The sequence below is a fragment of the Trichechus manatus genome, unplaced genomic scaffold, assembly GCF_000243295.1.
Source record: "Trichechus manatus latirostris isolate Lorelei unplaced genomic scaffold, TriManLat1.0 scaffold00208, whole genome shotgun sequence".
In the NCBI taxonomy this organism is placed as follows: Eukaryota; Metazoa; Chordata; class Mammalia; order Sirenia; family Trichechidae; genus Trichechus; species Trichechus manatus.
In genome coordinates, this window is record NW_004444144.1 from 2,977,377 (window position 1) to 2,994,896 (window position 17,520).

The 17,520-nt window shown below is 39.4% G+C and overlaps 1 protein-coding gene across 1 annotated transcript in view; it reads right to left on the reverse strand.

Annotated features, from left to right (window-relative positions):
* The window catches only part of DNAH6 (dynein axonemal heavy chain 6), a 349,864-nt gene that overhangs the window by 172,109 nt on the left and 160,235 nt on the right, over positions 1–17,520 (reverse strand). The window contains exons 32-38 of the mRNA XM_004388248.1: positions 16,735–16,883; positions 15,324–15,431; positions 10,977–11,532; positions 10,220–10,342; positions 8,797–8,979; positions 7,829–7,972; positions 820–1,041 (exon numbers count right to left, since the gene is read on the reverse strand). Coding sequence (XP_004388305.1) covers positions 820–1,041; positions 7,829–7,972; positions 8,797–8,979; positions 10,220–10,342; positions 10,977–11,532; positions 15,324–15,431; positions 16,735–16,883 — 1,485 coding nt within the window. The remainder of the gene's footprint in view (positions 1–819; positions 1,042–7,828; positions 7,973–8,796; positions 8,980–10,219; positions 10,343–10,976; positions 11,533–15,323; positions 15,432–16,734; positions 16,884–17,520) is intronic.

A 17,520-nucleotide genomic window follows, 5' to 3' on the forward strand; every position in this document is an offset into this window, starting at 1 on the left:
AAAAATATGTTAATTGATTCTAAATTCAAAATACTAATTTTCAATTGTCTGTATTAGTAATGATCCCATATGATAAGTAAGAAACAGGATAAAAAGGTGAGAGGGTAAAGCCATATTGGAATGTCTGTTTTTCTCTTGCTGGAGATTCCATTTAGTTATATTTACGAGAGCAAAGAAATATTCCAATTGACTCTATCTCAGCCAAAAGCTTTCTTCTATTTTTATACCAAAATCCATTTTGACTACTATACAAGCCAATCTGATAGCAAGAGTCACAGAAGGCCCAAAGAAATGCTCTATTTCTTTTAAAAATAATGGAGCCTGGAGACAGTGAATCCCTGTTTATGTGGAATCCCCCAAAACCAAGAAGCGCAACAGTTGCATTTCTCCCCATGCTTGACTTATCTCCACAACAGTCAAATGACACTGTTGCTGTGTTAGGTAAACAGGCAGAAGGGACAGACTGACCTTTGTCAACAGTCTACTGGGGACACAACCTGCTCTGGCCAGTTCCTACCCTAACCAGTGCAGTAGGCAGCCCTGGAGACTCCAAGGGGTACAATGCCAAAGCACCAAAACACAAACGATGGTCCATAGGATCCTCTGGTTTATATGATATGGACACCAAGGATTTTTTTCAGAAACTGGCAAACTTTGGAACAATTACTAGGGTTCATATAGATTCAGCATAGTTACCGTCTTCCTGAAAAAGTTATCAAAATTCAAAAGAATTTCCCGAGAAATAATGTATGATTGCTTACAATTCTAAGTCCAACAAGCTCTCAATTTGGACATTCTTGTTTGATACAGGTTTCCTACCTTGCCGACTCCAGTGATTCCAGTAAACAGCACTGAATGCTTGACTGCCAGTAGTTTTTCCATTAGATACCCAAAGCGCACTGTGTCAGTTGTGGGGACAAGCATTTCGAAAAACGGAACATCTCGGCTGTACTTGAAGGCAGGTATGATTCGTTCCCAGGGATCCAGCCGTTTGGTTTCAAAGTCCATATGAATGCTCCACAGATCACCAGAACTGGGAAGCTAAAGTATAAAATTAAACACCACCTTCAATAGGATTGACTCATGGTAATAGAAATAGTCACACAGAAACAAAGGAAGTCAAAGAACATGAATGGATTTGTATTTCTCTTTTCCTTCTAGAGAAGTAGTTGTTGAGGTAGCAGACTAATTCTTTAAACACAACCATGCAACAAATGCATGAGAAAACCTGATATATTGATTACATTGTTGTTTTTGTTGTGTGCCATTGAGTCAATTCCAGGGCTTTGAACTGGTTTATTCCGGTTCAAACCCCTGCAGAGGATCTACATTTCCACCTCAGATAGACTGAATCAAAATCTACATTTTAACAAGATCACCCGGTGATTCTTATGTATAATAAATTTTGAGAACCACTGCTCTTCTTAACCGGCAGTATTAGCATCGCCTGGAAACTTATTAGAAATGCAAATTCTCAGCAGAGGTTTGAACCTGAACAAACCAGTTGGAAGAGCTGGTCAATTCCAACTCAGAGAGAACTTATAGGACAAAGTAGAACTGCCCCATAGGGTTTCCTAGGCTGTAATTTTTATGGAAACAGATAGCCAAGTCTTTGCTCCCAAGAAGCAGCTGGTGATTCAAACTGCCGACATTTTGGTTAGCAGCCAAGCGCTTAACCATTGTGCTATAATTGATTATTGCAATATAATTGATTATACTAAAACCCCATATTAAAATTTATAAAGCATTTTTAATTCAATGCAATATTTAGAGGCTTATTCCATGCGAGTCACTGTGCTTAGTGCTGGGGGCACAGTGCTGAATGAGACCCAACCTTTACCTTCCAGGACCTCATAGTCCAGATGGGAGAGACGAGCATGTCAGTCAACACCCATGGGGAAATGAAGGCTCTAATGGAGTTGAGTACATTCACAAAGGAGGGATGATTCATTTCTACTTGCAGGGGAGTTACGGTGGTGGCTGGAGATTCAGGAAGGCTTCTAAGGGGCAGTGATGCTATAGCTCAGACGTAAAGGACAAGCAAGAATCAGATGGGCAAAGAAGGAATGGGATGGGGATGGGGAAAGAAGAGTGAGGGTTCAGGCTAAGAAAACAGGATAGGAAGACTGAAGCCATGGAGAGCACAATGCATGCTGGGAACTACTGCAAACAGTGGGACATGAAGCTGGGAACACAGGCAGGGGCCAGGTTATGACAAGCCTTGCTTTTTAAGGTATAGAGCTTGGAATGAGAGATTCTAAGCAGATGGAGGACAAGACTGGATTGCATTTCAGAAGATTTTTTTCTGGTACTTGGGATTTAAAGCTCATTTGATGGTGACCCTTAGTAAGAAATTCATTTTACATGGTAACCCAGTACATACATATATATGTATGTCTAGAACATGTTATCAAGGGGGACCAGTCCCTAGAGAAGGACACTGTGCTTGGTAAAGTAGAAGGTCAGCAAAAAAGGGGAAGACTCTCAGTGAGATGGTGTGGTGGTTAAGATTGTATGTCAACTTGGCTAGGCCATGATTCTCAGTGTTTTAGCAGTTGTATAATGTTGTGATCACTTCCCTGTTGAAATTTGATATGCGATCACCACCATGATGGAATCTGCTGAGTGGTACCGGTAGGGGCAGGGCCTGTGGCGACTCACTGCCCCCTCAGCCTTCATCTCTCCTCCCTCCGCCAACTATTCCCTTTCTGCTTGCCTTGTCAAGGGTTTTTGGCTTGTTCCAGACCCAGCAGCTGCCTCTTGTCGTCTCACCTCTGGTTCTTGGGACTTGAGCTAGCAGCTTACCTGTTGATCTTGGAATTCATCGATCTTCACAGCCTGCGAGCAAGAGTCCTGTTCCCCGACCTGCTAATCTTGGGTTCTCCAGCCTCTGCAGCTATGTGAATCAGGAGAAACCTTGCGGTCTTGTCTGCTGATCTTGGAATTCATCAACCTTCACAGCCTTTGAGTGGGAGCCCTATTCTCCGACCTGCCGACCTTGGGTTCACCAGCTTCTGCGGCTGCGTGAACTGGGAGAGGCCTCTACCCTGATCCATGGACTTGGATCTAGCCTCTACAATTGCATTTCCTTGATATAAATCTCTCTCTGTATATATTTATACACTTTACTGGTTTTGCTTCTCTAGAGAACCCAACCTAAGACAGATAGATTGACACAGTGGCTGCAACAGTGGGCTCAGGAATAACAACAACTGTGAGGATGCCACAGGACTGGGCAGTGTTTTGTTCTGTTGTACATAGGGTCACTAAGAGTCAGAACTGACTCGACAGCACCTAACTACAACAAAGAAATGTGTAATATTTACCCTTACTATGTGAAATGCACTCTATTTTCTATTCTATTCAATTCAACACTTCTATTGAGGTATAACATGCTATCTTTGGTTAGATTTTAGAAGTCCAGTTTAAAGAGTTTTTACATACATAAACATCCATGTAACCACCCCTGGACCAGGATACAGACTATGTCCAGCACCTCAGAAGGCTGCCCTTGTGCCCCTTCTCTGTCAATACCAGCCATTCCTATACTCCCTTCAAGGTAGTGATAGATTAGTTTGCCTGTTCTTGACTTTATACAGTATTAATGGAATCATACAGGATGTACTCTTTTGTATCTGACTTCTCTCATTCAACATTATGTCTCTGAGATTCACCCATGTTGTTGTATGTAACAGTAATTAATTTTATTTAATTGCTGTATAGTATTCCATTGTAGGAACATGGAATGGTTTACTAATTGTTGACGGACATTTGGATTGTTTTCAGTGGCTATTAAGAATACACTAATCACTTCTTGGTCAATTTTTATCAGCTTTATATTTTATATGTCTTCTATTCAAGGACAATATATTAAATGACAAAGTAAAAAAGAAAAAAATGAACACCTCAATAACACAGAAAATCATTTGATAAAACATAACATTCATTCCTGATAAAAATTTTCAGTAAAGTAGGAATGCTGTTGTTGTTAGGTGCTGTCCAGTTGGTTCTGACTCATAGTGACCCTATAGGACAGAGTAGAACTGCCCCATAGGGTTTCCAGGGAGTGGCTGGTGGATTTAAACTGCTAACCTTCTGGTTAGCAGCCAAGCTCTTAACTGCTGAGCCACCAGGGCTCCAAAGTAGGAATAGAAGGTATATTAGTTTCCTAGGGCTGCCAACAAAGTACCACAAATGGGTGGCTTAAAAAATAGAAATTTATTATTTCACAGTTCTGGAGGCTAGAAGTTCAAAATCAAGGAGCTTTATAGGCTGTGCTCCCTTCTGAAGACTCTAGAACTTTCCTTGCCTCTTTCTAGCTTCTGGTGGCTCCCAGCAATCCTTGGTGTTCCTTGGTTTGTAGCTACATCACTCCACTCTCTGCCTCTGGCTTCTTTACTTGGCTTTGTTCCCTGTGTATCTGTGTATCTTCTCTTTTTATAAAGTTACCAGTCATTGGATTTTTAGGGCCCACCCTAATCCAGTATAACCTTGTCATAACTAATAATATCTACAAAGTACGTCTAAAAGTCACATTCTGGAATTCCAGATGGACATGAATTTGGTGGGGTACATTTTTCAACCCACTCTACAGAAGGTGAGTTAAACATATACTGGACCAAAGGCAAGGGAGTAATAAATAGGCTATCTTAATAGCCCAAAAAAGAAATGATAAGCATCCCAGTATTCCAGAGGCAATGTTGATGAAGAGAACAGGACATATTTGAAAAAATACTTAGGAGATAAAATTTACTGAACTTAGTGTTTCATTGGCTATGGGAAGATGACAAGAAAAGGAAGAATCTATAATACTCCCTGGATTTTGGCTAGTACTGGGTGGCTGTAAGGCCAATAACAGAGACAAGGAATACAAATGCAACAGCCCATTCATTGGGATTTGCAGACAGGAGGAGGAATTCAACTTCTCATCTGGACTCCTTGCTGCCAACCAGATGGTATGACCTATGCCAGGCCAGGGGCTTGCACTGTCCTGCTAAATATTCTCTGGTCACAATCCATCAATGGCATCTCTCTGCACTCAAGGGAAAAGTCAAATTCCTTACAATAAGGTCCTACATGATCTGCCCCTCTGCTACCTCTCTGACCTCATCTCCTACCACGCTTTCTCAGTCATTCCACTCAGACCTCACTAGCCTCCTTGCTGCTTCTCAAGATTGCCAAGCACTTTAACAAGTCACGGCCTTTGTACTTGGATTTTCTACTGACTGGAATGCTTTAACCTTCAGTAATCTCTAGCTCTTTGACTTTCTTCAGGACTCTGTACAAATCTGGCCTTACTAGCAAAGGTTCCCAGATTACCATATATAAAATAGTTCCCCACTCCACCATGGTGCTCCCAATCTTTCTTACTTTGCTTTAGTTTTCTCCACAGCTCTCATCAGCATCTGATGCGACTCTCCACTCCAATGTAAGATCTATGAAGCTAAGGACTTTGGGTAATTTCTTTAGTCTTAGTACACAGGATTGTGCCTACCATGTAACAGACTTTCAATAAATATTTGTTGAATTGAATGCTGAATGCTTGCTCTGGGCCATCTCCCGCTGCCCTTTGATGATACCAGATCACTTCCTGTAGCCCACTGGGGTCTGTTTGTCTATCTGTTTCAAATTCCCAGTTGTCCTCAATGTAATCTGTCCTGCCCAATTATGATGCAATCATTTTGAGGATTCAGCAGGGTTTCAAAGCCACGGGTGTTAGATTCCATTAATATAAAGGTCCTAATCCACAGGTATCAGATTTTTTACTTAGGACACTTTTTTTTCTCCTTCTAACTTCTCGTTTTTATATAATTTAGAACTTACAGAAACATTAAAATAAGAGTACAAAGAACTCCCATTAGAGCCTTTATTCAGATTATCTGATTGTTAACCTTTGGCCCCACTTGCTTGCTTATTATCTTTCTCTCACTCTATGCGAGTGAGTTGTAGACACCATTCCCCCTTACCCTAAAAACAAGGGTATTTTCTTATATAACCACAGCAAAATAGTCAAAATCAGGAAATGAAACACTGATAATTATTATCTACCTTACAATCCATATTCAAATCTTGCCAATTGTTCCCATAATGTCATTTATAGCTATACGTCTCTCAGTCTAGGATCCAGTTCCAGATTATGCATTGCATTTAGCTGTGTCTCTTCAGCCCCTTTTAATCTGGAAAAGTTCCTTAGCTTTCTTTGTCTCTCAGACATTGCTACTTTTGAAGAATACAGGCCAGATTATTTTATAGAATGCTCTTCAGTTTGGGTTTCCAGGTGTATCCTCATGATTAGACTCAGGTTATGCATTTTTGAAAGAAATACCACAGAAGCAAAGTTATTTCCTTCTCAGTGCAGCATATTAAGAGCCACAGGTTTGTTCCAATATTGCTGATGTTAAATTGATCACTAGGTAAGGTGGTGCCTGAAAGCTTTCTCTACTGTAAAGATACTATTTTTGTCTTTGCAAATCATCAGTAATTTGTGGGGAGATACTTTGAAACTATGTAAATATTCTGTTTCTTGTGAAACTTTCACCCACCAGTTTTAGCATCCGTTGATGATTCTGCCTAAATCGACTATTATTATAATGGCTGCAAAATGGTGACTTTGTAACTCCATCATTCCTTCTACATAGATTACTTGTCATTCTACTGTAAGGAGGAGCTTTTCCTTCTCCCCAATTTATGTACGGATGTTTTTATGATCAGTATGGATTCACAGATTTTTATTTTATTCAGCAAGTTATAATCCATTGCTATCATTATTTATTTTGATGCTCAAATTTTCCCAGGTTTGGGCAGGGGGAACCCCTTCAAGCTGTATTCGTTTGACATATCTCCATCATTCTGTAAACACTTCTTTACTATCTGGCATAAGAAGATGTTCTACCTTCATTTGGCACTTTCCCTGCCCCATCCTGGAATCAGTTATTTATTAAGGAGCCCTGGTTCTGTTTAGTGGAGAATAGTATTTAGGAATTAAGTATGCTCATTGCTGTGGTGTTGTCATTACTTCCATTCCTCTCAGCACATAGTGCCAGGAAATTCATGTATGATGGATATCTGCCTATCTAGCTCCATTTTCATATATTTATATATATACAGAGAAGCTCTGGTGGCACAGTGGTTAAGTGCTCAGCTGCTAACCAAAAGGTCGGTGGTTTAAACCCACCAGATGCTCCATGAGAGAAAGATGTGGCAATCTGCTTCTGTAAAGATTACAGCCTTGGGAACCCTATGGGGCAGTTCTACTCTGTCTTATAGGGTCGCTATGAGTTGGAATTGACTCGACGGCAACAAGTTTGTTTGTTTGTTTTTAAACGTATACATATTTGAAAATAACCCATGAGTTCATACTGATACCTCTATTTCCAATCCAGTCACACAAAGTATATGCTAATCTTTCTCCTTCCGTATTTGTAAATCCCGTCTCTAACAGACAGAAATGTGGTTGCCATTGTCCTCAAAATATTTATTCATTTACTCAATCTTAGAATGTATGTACAGCAAGTAGTTTTAGACTTGCTAATTCATCACACCATGAAAAATAAATCTACTATCTAGAATTCAATATTCTATGGACTATCATGGTGAATTTTTACATACTTTTACAACTTATTCTCTTCTTATGGCTGGGAGAGGACTCCTAATTTTTTTTTAATACAATAAATGTTATCTAAGGTTAAAAAAAAGTGAACAACTTAAAAACCCTTTAGTCAAGAATATGTATTTGCAGTAGAACTAGGGCTCTTTAAGTTTTAGTCTTAAAATTTAATTTTAATGATTCAGAATTACCACGTCAACATTTAATTTATTTGGCTCTTACCCTGGCATCAGGATTGTCCTCAAATTGTGTTCTAATGAATGTATCAAAAGAATCCCAGTAGTTTTCAGATAAGTTTCCACCCACAGACCATAAATAACAGAACACAAAAGTCTGACAAAGTACAGTGTTCAGTTTTGTTTGTTCCTGAAAGAATAAACAGTTTTAATATTTCATAAGTAAACATAGGAAGAATCCTAAATTGTGAAGTCCGAAGACTTTTTTCTTTCTTTTAGGTTCAAACATTCTTAAAGGGGCACAGTGTGCATTTCTTATCTTTCATGGGATGGTCCACAGAACAATGTTTTCTTTTAGTCATACGTATTTGAACACCCGGAAGCGAAAATGAATGGCAAGGAGTATGCAGGAAAAAAATCCTAAGGTTGTCTTTCAACTGGCTATTACAACTCCATTTGATGCCTGCATGAAGCTGTTTAAACAGCTCCTAGATAGACACGCACTGGGAATATGACAAAGACTAAGGGAAATGAAACGTCGAGTAGAGGAGTAAACTACAGGATCCCTAACATTCCTTCCACCTTTGAGTTTCTATGCACCCAATCATAGTCATTAGTTCCCTGAAAAATTAATTTGACTCAGTAATGAAGTCACTCCCGAGGTTCACCCTTCAGCCAAAGATTAGACAGCCCCATAAAACAAAATGAGACTAATGGGCACAACGGTCCAGCGACAAGGACTAGAAGGCAGGAAAGCTGATAATAGGGAACTCAAGGTTGAGAAGGGACAGTGTTGACATGTCGTGGGGTTGTTAACCATTGTCATAAAACCATCTGTGTACTAACTGTTTAATGAGAGAAACTATTTGTTCTGTAAACCTTCATCTATAGTACAATAATAATAAATTAATTTGAAAAAAAGATTGTATTACAGAAAATTTGGAGTTATTTGCAAAGCATCTATACAATAACCTCATTTTCCCAGCTGCACAACAGTAAGAAAATCTTTCATACCATTGTCAAGTTAATTCCATCTTTTCCAAGGATCAAAGACTCCAATAAGCAACAGAGTGTAGTAACTTTGCTGATGTTGACTTGTGGAATCGCTTGGCCGCACTTTTTATGGATAAAATTTAAACCATCATCAACGTAACGTTGGAAAAGATTTAGTATATATTCCTGGGTTTCTTCATTCAGCTGAAAATAAAGCAAAAACTATTTTAGCAAGACTACATAAGATGTATAATTAAGTTTAGAAACAGATTGATTCAAATCTGTATATTTCAATATATCCTAAAGGTCACAAGCTATGAAGCAAGTTAAATTAAAAACAAAAAAACAACCAAAAACAAACAAACAAAAAAACACCCTTCTATGACTAGGAGGGACACAGGGGGATTCCAGTAGCTGATAATATTCTGCTTCTTGATCTGGTAGTGGATACACAGGTGTTCATTCTATAATCATTTCTTAAACTGTCAATATATATATTTCAAGTACTCTTCTATAATGATGATCTCTCACAACTAAGAACAATAAAAGAGAAGAAATATAAAAGAAAAGAATTTTAAATGTCTTTGTAAGTTAGAAGGAATTATTCCAAATATTTTTAAATGAACTGAGGAAGGCTTAAAACCTTGCAGTAGTCCATTATAAATTCTCAATTCTGAGAATTACTTCCTTCACTAAGGTACTCTGACACTAGACCACGATATTCTGAAAATGTTGATGCCTATGAATGAGGAAACCAGGAGTTTTCTATTTCATCTTTGGAGAGGGGAAGGCAGGCAAGAAGATGACTTTGGGGTGGAATGGGGAAAAACATTTCAATGGACCACTTGTTAAGCTGAGATAATAAAGCCAAAATCCTATTTTGGAATGGAGAGAGTACAGAAGACAATACAGGGCTGAATTGTTCTTTTAAAAGCTTCCCTTTGCTTTCGTTGGAATTGTACCTCTGAGGTTAGAATGTGTCTTTCGTCATGGATCTACAATTGGGGTGGGAGGTAAACCGGTTTGCTTCTCTCTCTGGCTCTCAGAGGTGTTAGGGGCTTCTGAAATCTAATAATAATGACAGCTAGTGTCTGGATTTAAGTTTTCTTTTTCTTCATTATCCCCAGCCTTCTGCTAAGTCTTTTTAATGCCCCAGGCTGTGCTTATTTGTGTTTTGGCGGACACAGAAAGTGGCTTTGTTTGTACCTGATAGGAACCAGTGTGGTGAGAATCCAGACACAAGTAGGCAGGAATCAGAGTGGTTTGGTGGACTGGCAGGCCATATTGAGGCCATATTTGAGATTTCTTAGGGAGAGGTACTAGGTCACACACTAAAATTCCCACAATCAAGCAGAATGGGGCCTTAACCTATCACCGTTTGGGCACTCAAGGGCAGGGTGAGCCCTGAAGAAGGATAGATTGGGGGGTATCTGGTTGCATTTACTCTTTTAGAAATGCTCTTCATCCAAGTTTGAACATATGGCATCCATTTCAGTTCTTCAGGATCAACAAACACCATTCCACATCGACTGACTGTTGCAGGGGAGGCAACCTTTAGATCTTGCACCTAAAATTGAGGGAAGTTGAACAGGAAATCGCCAATATGATTCTTCCTTATTCCAGTATTAATGGATCATGGTTTTAAAGTTTAAGCTAACATTAAATAAGGCTTTATGTGGAAGAGAGTGGGAGAACGATAAGTAATCAGAAATGGAGAAGGACAGGGAAGTGAGGCATAAGGTGAAAAGTAAACACGAGTATAGAAGGATACTGTCAAATTCTTATGGGAGGGAATAGGCGTTTCTTTTCTTTCTTTTTTCTTTTCTCTTATTTCCTGTTCATTCTTGTATCCCAACAACTAGCCTAACACCTAGCACATAGTAGGCATTCAACCTATGAATGAATAGAGGAGGGGTGGTATCTTCCATAATACTTTGTAGTCATATTTGATCCACCTCCCTCTTTCAGTCCTTGAATCAAATGTTCACACTATAGTGGACAAATTTATTCATATTAAATATGACAATTATTTTTTTCTTAGAAAGCATTCAAAATTATGTAAAGTCACCAATATATATAAACAAGACATCATAGTAGGTGTTATAGATAGTAAATGATATGTCAGCGTGAGGAAAAACAATTTAATGATGGTATGCTAATCTAACAAATTATTTCACTCCATAGTAAGGCATTATATTTACCTCAAAAAGCATGTGGATTTGAGGTGTGAGTTTAATCCTCTCACTATTAGCCAGGCAAAGCATCTTGTTATCATCCAACACTGTATTCATATTTTCAATCCAAAGAGCATCCACTGGCCCATCACTGATGATCCATTTATGGTCTTCTGAAGTATCATTCACAGCTGCTCGGACACTGAGCGCCATCAAACCATCTTTCCATTCTAAGGTTATGGCATTAACTTCACCATATAATTCACCCATTGTAATTGATTTAGGATTAAGAACGTATGTTTTAACTGGTTGATAAAAGGGATTGTCTATACCAAGTTTTTGCAAATTCCCTAAAGTTTCTGCTAGTATTTGGTAAACTGTGGTCTTACCACCTCCTGTTGGCCCGACAAGCATAACACCATGCCTTACTAACATAGTTTCATAGAACTGTATCACTTTTTTAACCATGCATAGCTCAGGTTGAAGATTCTGTCTAGTCATGACATCTACAATTGTTGACTGCAAAATACCATAATCGTGCTCCGGAATTAGAACTCCAGGAAAAAGGTCAGATATGATTCCACTGACAAAACAAAAATAAAATCAATTAGTAACCACTGGTCACTGATATTTCCCCACATTTCTTACAATGAATTGCATAAAGATTATAATGAGCCTTAATTTTCATCATTGATCTGCTTTTCTGCTGAACATAAACAATACTAGTCTGTCCTATGTGCTGACAGGACATTTCTCTGATAACTTGTATGATTTTATTTGCTTTCTGTTCACTAAACCAATGTGTCTAAGTATATAAAGAGCTTCTTGAGAGTAGGCAGCATCTTTTATGCTTCTGTGATAGTCACAGTGTGTGGCATAGTACTAAACGTGCCACAATCTGATCTCACTACACACCTATCAGAATGGCTAAACTAAAAAATAGTGACAACATCAAAAGCGGACAGGATGCAGAGAAACTGGATCAATCATACATCGTTGGTGGAAACGCAAAATAGTACGACCACTCTGGAAAACAGGCAGTTTCTTAAAAAGTAAATATGCAACTACTATATGACCTAGTGATTACACTTCTGAGCATTTATTCCAGAGAAATAAAAATTTATGTTTTTATACAAAAACCTATACGTAAATGTTTATAGCAGTTTTACTTGTAATAGCCCCAAACTGGTAACAGGCCAGATGTCCTTCAGTGGGTGGGTGAATGATTAAACAAACTATGGTACAGCCCTATCATGGAATAATACTCAGTAAAAAAGGACAAATTACCCATACATGCAACAACCTGGATGAATCTCCAGAGAATTATGCTGAACAAAAGCAGCCAATCTCAAAACGTTACATACTGTACAACTGCATTTACCGTGAAACCTATGAGAGCTGGAACTCGACAGGACTGCCTTGTTTTTCCAGGTCTTGCAAGTTTTTCACCTTTAACAAGGCGCAGTCTTACCACTTTTCTATTGCTCTCTATTTGTGGACAATATTTGAGTTTTCCTTCTCTGACAGGTTTCTGCCTTACACAGGTTCCAGCTTTCACAAGTTTTACTGCATATGACATTCATGAAATGGCAAAATTATAAAAATGGTGACCGGATTAGTGGTTGTCAGAGGTTGAGGAGGGGGTAGGGCAGAAGGTAAGTGGATACAGCTATCAAAGGGCACCGCCAGGGGTCCCTTTGTTGATGGAAATACTCCGAATCTTGACTGTATAAATGCCAATATCCTGGTTGTGACACAGTCTAGTTTTGTAAGATGTTACCATTGAGGGAAATTGAGTAAAGGGAAGATGGATCTCTCTGTATTATATTTTACAACTGCATGTGAATCTACAATTATCTTAACAGTTAAATTTAAAAAAAAGCATCAACCATATATCTATTTTTTTAATCCAGCCGATAACAAAAGACTAAGTGCAAATACTTGGGTGGACGGTGATTGTTGGAGGCAGGAGTGGAGTTTAGGGGGCTGGTAGAGATGTCTTTCACTTTTTATTTTCTATACATCTATATTAATTGAGTTAGTTACAACAAGCTTGTAATAAGATACTATTATGAATTGAATTGTATCCCTCATGAAGATATATTGAAGTCCTAACTTCCAATACCTGTGGATCTAACCTTGTCTGGAAATAGAGTCTTTGAAGGTGTTATTAGTTAACATGAGATTACACTGCAGTAGGGTGGCCCTAATCCAATATGAATGGTGTCCTTATAAAAAGAGGAGAAGAGGCACCAACCCAGAGGGAAGACGACCACGTGAAGACGGAGGCAGAGAGTGGGGCAACGCGTCCACAAGCCAAGGAGATCCAGCGGCTGTCAGCAACCACCAGAATCCAGGAAGAAGCAAGGAAGGATCTTGGCCTACAGCCTTTAGAGAGGGCATAGTCTTACTGACACCTTGATTTCAGATCTCTAGTTTCTAGTTCTGTTCTTTTAAGCCACCCGGTTTGTGGTGCTTTGTTATGGCAGCCCTGGGACATTAACACAGATAACTAAAATGTCAACTTGATTAAATGAAAATAAGGGAATTAAAGGGAACAAACATATAATTCCATACAAGGACAAATAATACAAGAGGGGACAAAGTAGGTGAGAAATTTCAACAAATTTTTCAAAGATGAAAAGCAGATGGCGGACTGGTCCCTTGGGAAAGTCGAGAAAATGGCAATCTGAATATATGACACCTTGACATGAATTAAGACCTTGTGGTGCTTGACAGGAGAGAGGAGCTATCCCAAAGCAAGATCTGTACGTGTGTGTGTGTGTGAACTTAATCTGTGATAAAGAAAGCATCACTAATCAAAGGAGGTGGACAGATCATTGTCCTGCATAAGATGACACTATATTTACTATATTTCAAAACAAATTATAACTAAAGCTATACATAAAAGTAAACCACCAAAACAGAGAAGAAAATAAAAGTGACTACTTATTGTCTCATAGGAAAAGAATTTCTAGACATAAACAATTTCTAGGTTGAAATATGGGAGGAAAGTATGTAGAAAGCAAGGCAAGAGAAGGCATTCCCGTGGGAAAACTAGTTTGGGTAAAGTCATTGGAACACAAAATGTCTTGTGCGCCAGAAAGCAATGGGGACTTCAGATGCCCCAGCAGCCAGCCAGCACAGAGGTACCAGTGGCTTAGCTGGGGTGGCTCTGCTGCCAGAAACCTCACTTTCCTCTGTCTCAGAAAACAGCACAGAAGCTCTTTTTAAGCCATCCTGAATCTAGACACTTGGTTGATGGCCATCTTTGTGGGGCAACCCATCACATACTCCTCTTCTTGGTACATAGGACAAATGGTGGTTAGTCTGTCCTTAGAAATAGCCCAAGGCCTATACAAGGGCCAGATGTCCGAGTTTAAAATCACACCCCCAAATTAAACAACCCGAGCAGTACGTCTGTAACCAATATATTAATGCACTGAGTCAAAGAAGTGACTTATCTGAGAAATTTGAGAATTGACACAGCAGACAACAGAAACCTAAGCTGGCAGTGGGGGGAAGAAATTAGACTTGAGAAAGGCTCAGGGACTACCAGCACTAGGTGTCTATGAAATTAGGCTTGACTGTGAAGTTGAGAACAGGAAGATTGGCTGGCAGTCTGTTTATGAAGCTAGTAGCCTCAGATCTGCTTACTATCCCACAGAGCTGGGCAACTGCCCTAAGCTGGGGGACACCAGGTACAGCTGAGGGTAGGAACAACATATTGAAAACATAGCATTAAATACATGATGAGCCCCCTTGCTCCCTCTATTGGGTAGAAGCCTCAACAATATCTCAGGAGTCCCTGGGTGGTGCAGTTTGCACGTGGCTACTAACAAAAAGGTTGGCAGTTTGAATTCACCCCGTGGCACCTTGGAAGAAAGTCCTGGTGATCTACTCTGTAAGATTACAGCCATCAAAAATCACAAGTCAGAGTTGACTCAAGGCAAGGTTTTTTGGTCTTTTTTTTAACTTGTAAAACTATTTTATTTTTAAAACTATGAACATGTGTAACTTGGGTGAACAAATAGTAAATGCAGAAATAAAAGAAAACAAAATAAATCACACTTATGTTAAATCCAAGGCCTGGTTTTTTCAAAGCTATGAGTTTCTCTGAGGTCAGAAGGTTGTAACTAAATATTAATTTGTGTAGCACACAGCCTAGTGATAAATACTTTGAAGAAAAAAAAAGAAATAATGTTAAAATTTTAGAATCTTTATTTTAAAATAGTATTTTTCAAACTTCAATAAATATCTCTAGAAAAGATGAAAAAGTTATCACTTTGTTAGAGACAGAAGTAATTGAACATAAGACTATCCTCTACCTCCACATGATAGCTAAGCTTTATTCTCAAACATCTAGAAAATTACCTGAACAGAAGAGCGTCGTCTGTAAGGAATTTTGGCAAGTTGGAATCTCGTAACGCTCTTATCAATACTACATCTTCATTCAGGTTTGGGTTCTCTCTTTTTAAAGACCTAAATTCAAAGGAATATTTCAGACGATATTATGAGAAAATATGATTAAACATGATTTTCCAAAGCTGTGGGTCAGAGATTCTCTGTGTAGAAAGCTATGGAGAGCTGCCCCTGCAGATTCCTGTGGGAACACAGCTTTGGGGGAATAACAAAGATGTCTTCTTAACATTCCCCCACCCCTGATTAATTCAGACTTCATCCAACCTGAATTTACAGTTCCCTGCATCCATCACGACGTTTCAGATTCTCGTGGCTTTCTTTTCCCTCTGCCCAGAATGCCCTGCCTGCTCTTTTGCCGGCTAACTCTTATTTCTCTTTCAAAGCCCAGCCCAGTGCTCCCTCCTCTAGGAGCTCCTCTGTTCCATTTTCAGAGAACTTCGGGCACAGCCCTATCCATGCCCTCCAGCACGTAGATCCTAGATGAGTGCTCATCTGTCTGTCTCTCCTACTGGTCTGTACTTGTGTTCTTTGAGCACGAGGGTATCCAAACCCCTTAGTATGCCTTAAATGGCAAGCCTGTAAAAAGGGGAAATGCTGAATTTGGGGGGTTGAAAAAAAGAAGAGGGTAGAGGAGGGAAGATTTGGGCAGAGCCCAGTGATACAGGACCGACAGAAGGGGCAGGATGTGCAGAAACCGAGCCAATGAGGCTGAGAGGAAGGACTAAGGAGAAAACAGATGCTCTCAGGGACTCTGGACAAGTTGGGGGTCCAGAGGTAGTAGTCTCAAGAAGTTATAAAGAGAGAAGTTAGGGTGCGAAACAGGAAAGACTCTTGCTGTACTAGAAACTAGAAAGAAGCTCGGTCCTAGACCATTCTGTAAACACAGAGATGAAGCCCATGGCGTAAGCCTGAAATGAAGACAGAATGATGAACGAAGCTTCTCTTAACGCTCAAAGCTTTGTCAGGTGATGTGTATGATTTATCTTATTGAATATGAATAACAAACTGTGTCCCTTGAAGTCTAGCCATCCTCTCCTATGGTAGTAAAGGCTTTTGTACACTTGAACCCAATGTCTATGATGAACTCCTGGGGACAGGAAAGTTAGTCAAAGTCTAGTTGGGACTCAGGTTCAGCCTGAGGATCTCACAGTGGAAAACTCTGGTGGGGTGAGGAGAGAAGCCTCAGTTCACTGCGGTGTGGGAGTGTAGAGGGGAGAAGGATGACAGGAGTGGAAGCTAACATGTATTAATCACTTACTATACAGCAGGCATTGTTCTAAAAGTCTTCTGAGAATTTCCCGTTTAATTCACTGATTACACGATTTGATATTTCACTTTTCACATTTACCACTTTGGTTCTTACCCAGCCATGACCAATACAGACTTCACGGCTCTCATGCCAAAGTCATAGTGATCCTGCTGGGAAAGCTGCTCACTGCAAAGTTTATACATCTGAGTCATTTTTCTTGCCAATATTTTACTGGACTCAAATCCTTCAGAATATAGAATTACCTAGAATAGGAAAGTATAATGCAATATTTATTATATTATATTGATAGTCTAATATATTAGCATAATACCAGTATATTCAAAATCTACTTTAGGTATTGCACCTCTCCAAGTTGTTATATCATTTAACAAAAGAATGTAACTATAAAGATTGAAGGGCGAATGGATTTCTGTGCACTGGAAGGCGGAAGGTGGGATATCGAGGGGGACACCTGGGCACTGATTCTGCTTTCTCTCTCTCTTTTTTTTCTTTCTCTTTCTTTATTGTACTTTAGATGAAGGTTTACAGAACAAACAGTTTCTCATTAAACAGTACACATATTATTTTATGACAATGGTTAACAAACCCATGACATGTCAACACTGTCCCTTCTCAACCTTGAGTTCCCCATCATCAGCTTTCCTGTGCCCTCCTGCCTTCTACTCCTTGTCCCTAGGCTGTTATGCCCTATTGGTCTTGTTTTGTTTTATGAGGCTGTCCAATCTTTGGCTGAAGGGTGAACCTCAGGAGTGACTTCATTACTAAGCTAAAAGGGTGTCCAGGGGCCATACTCTTGGGGTTTCTCCAGTCTCTATCAGGCCAGTAAGTCTGGTCTTTTTTTGTGAGTTAGAATTTTGTTCTACATTTTTCTCCAGCTCT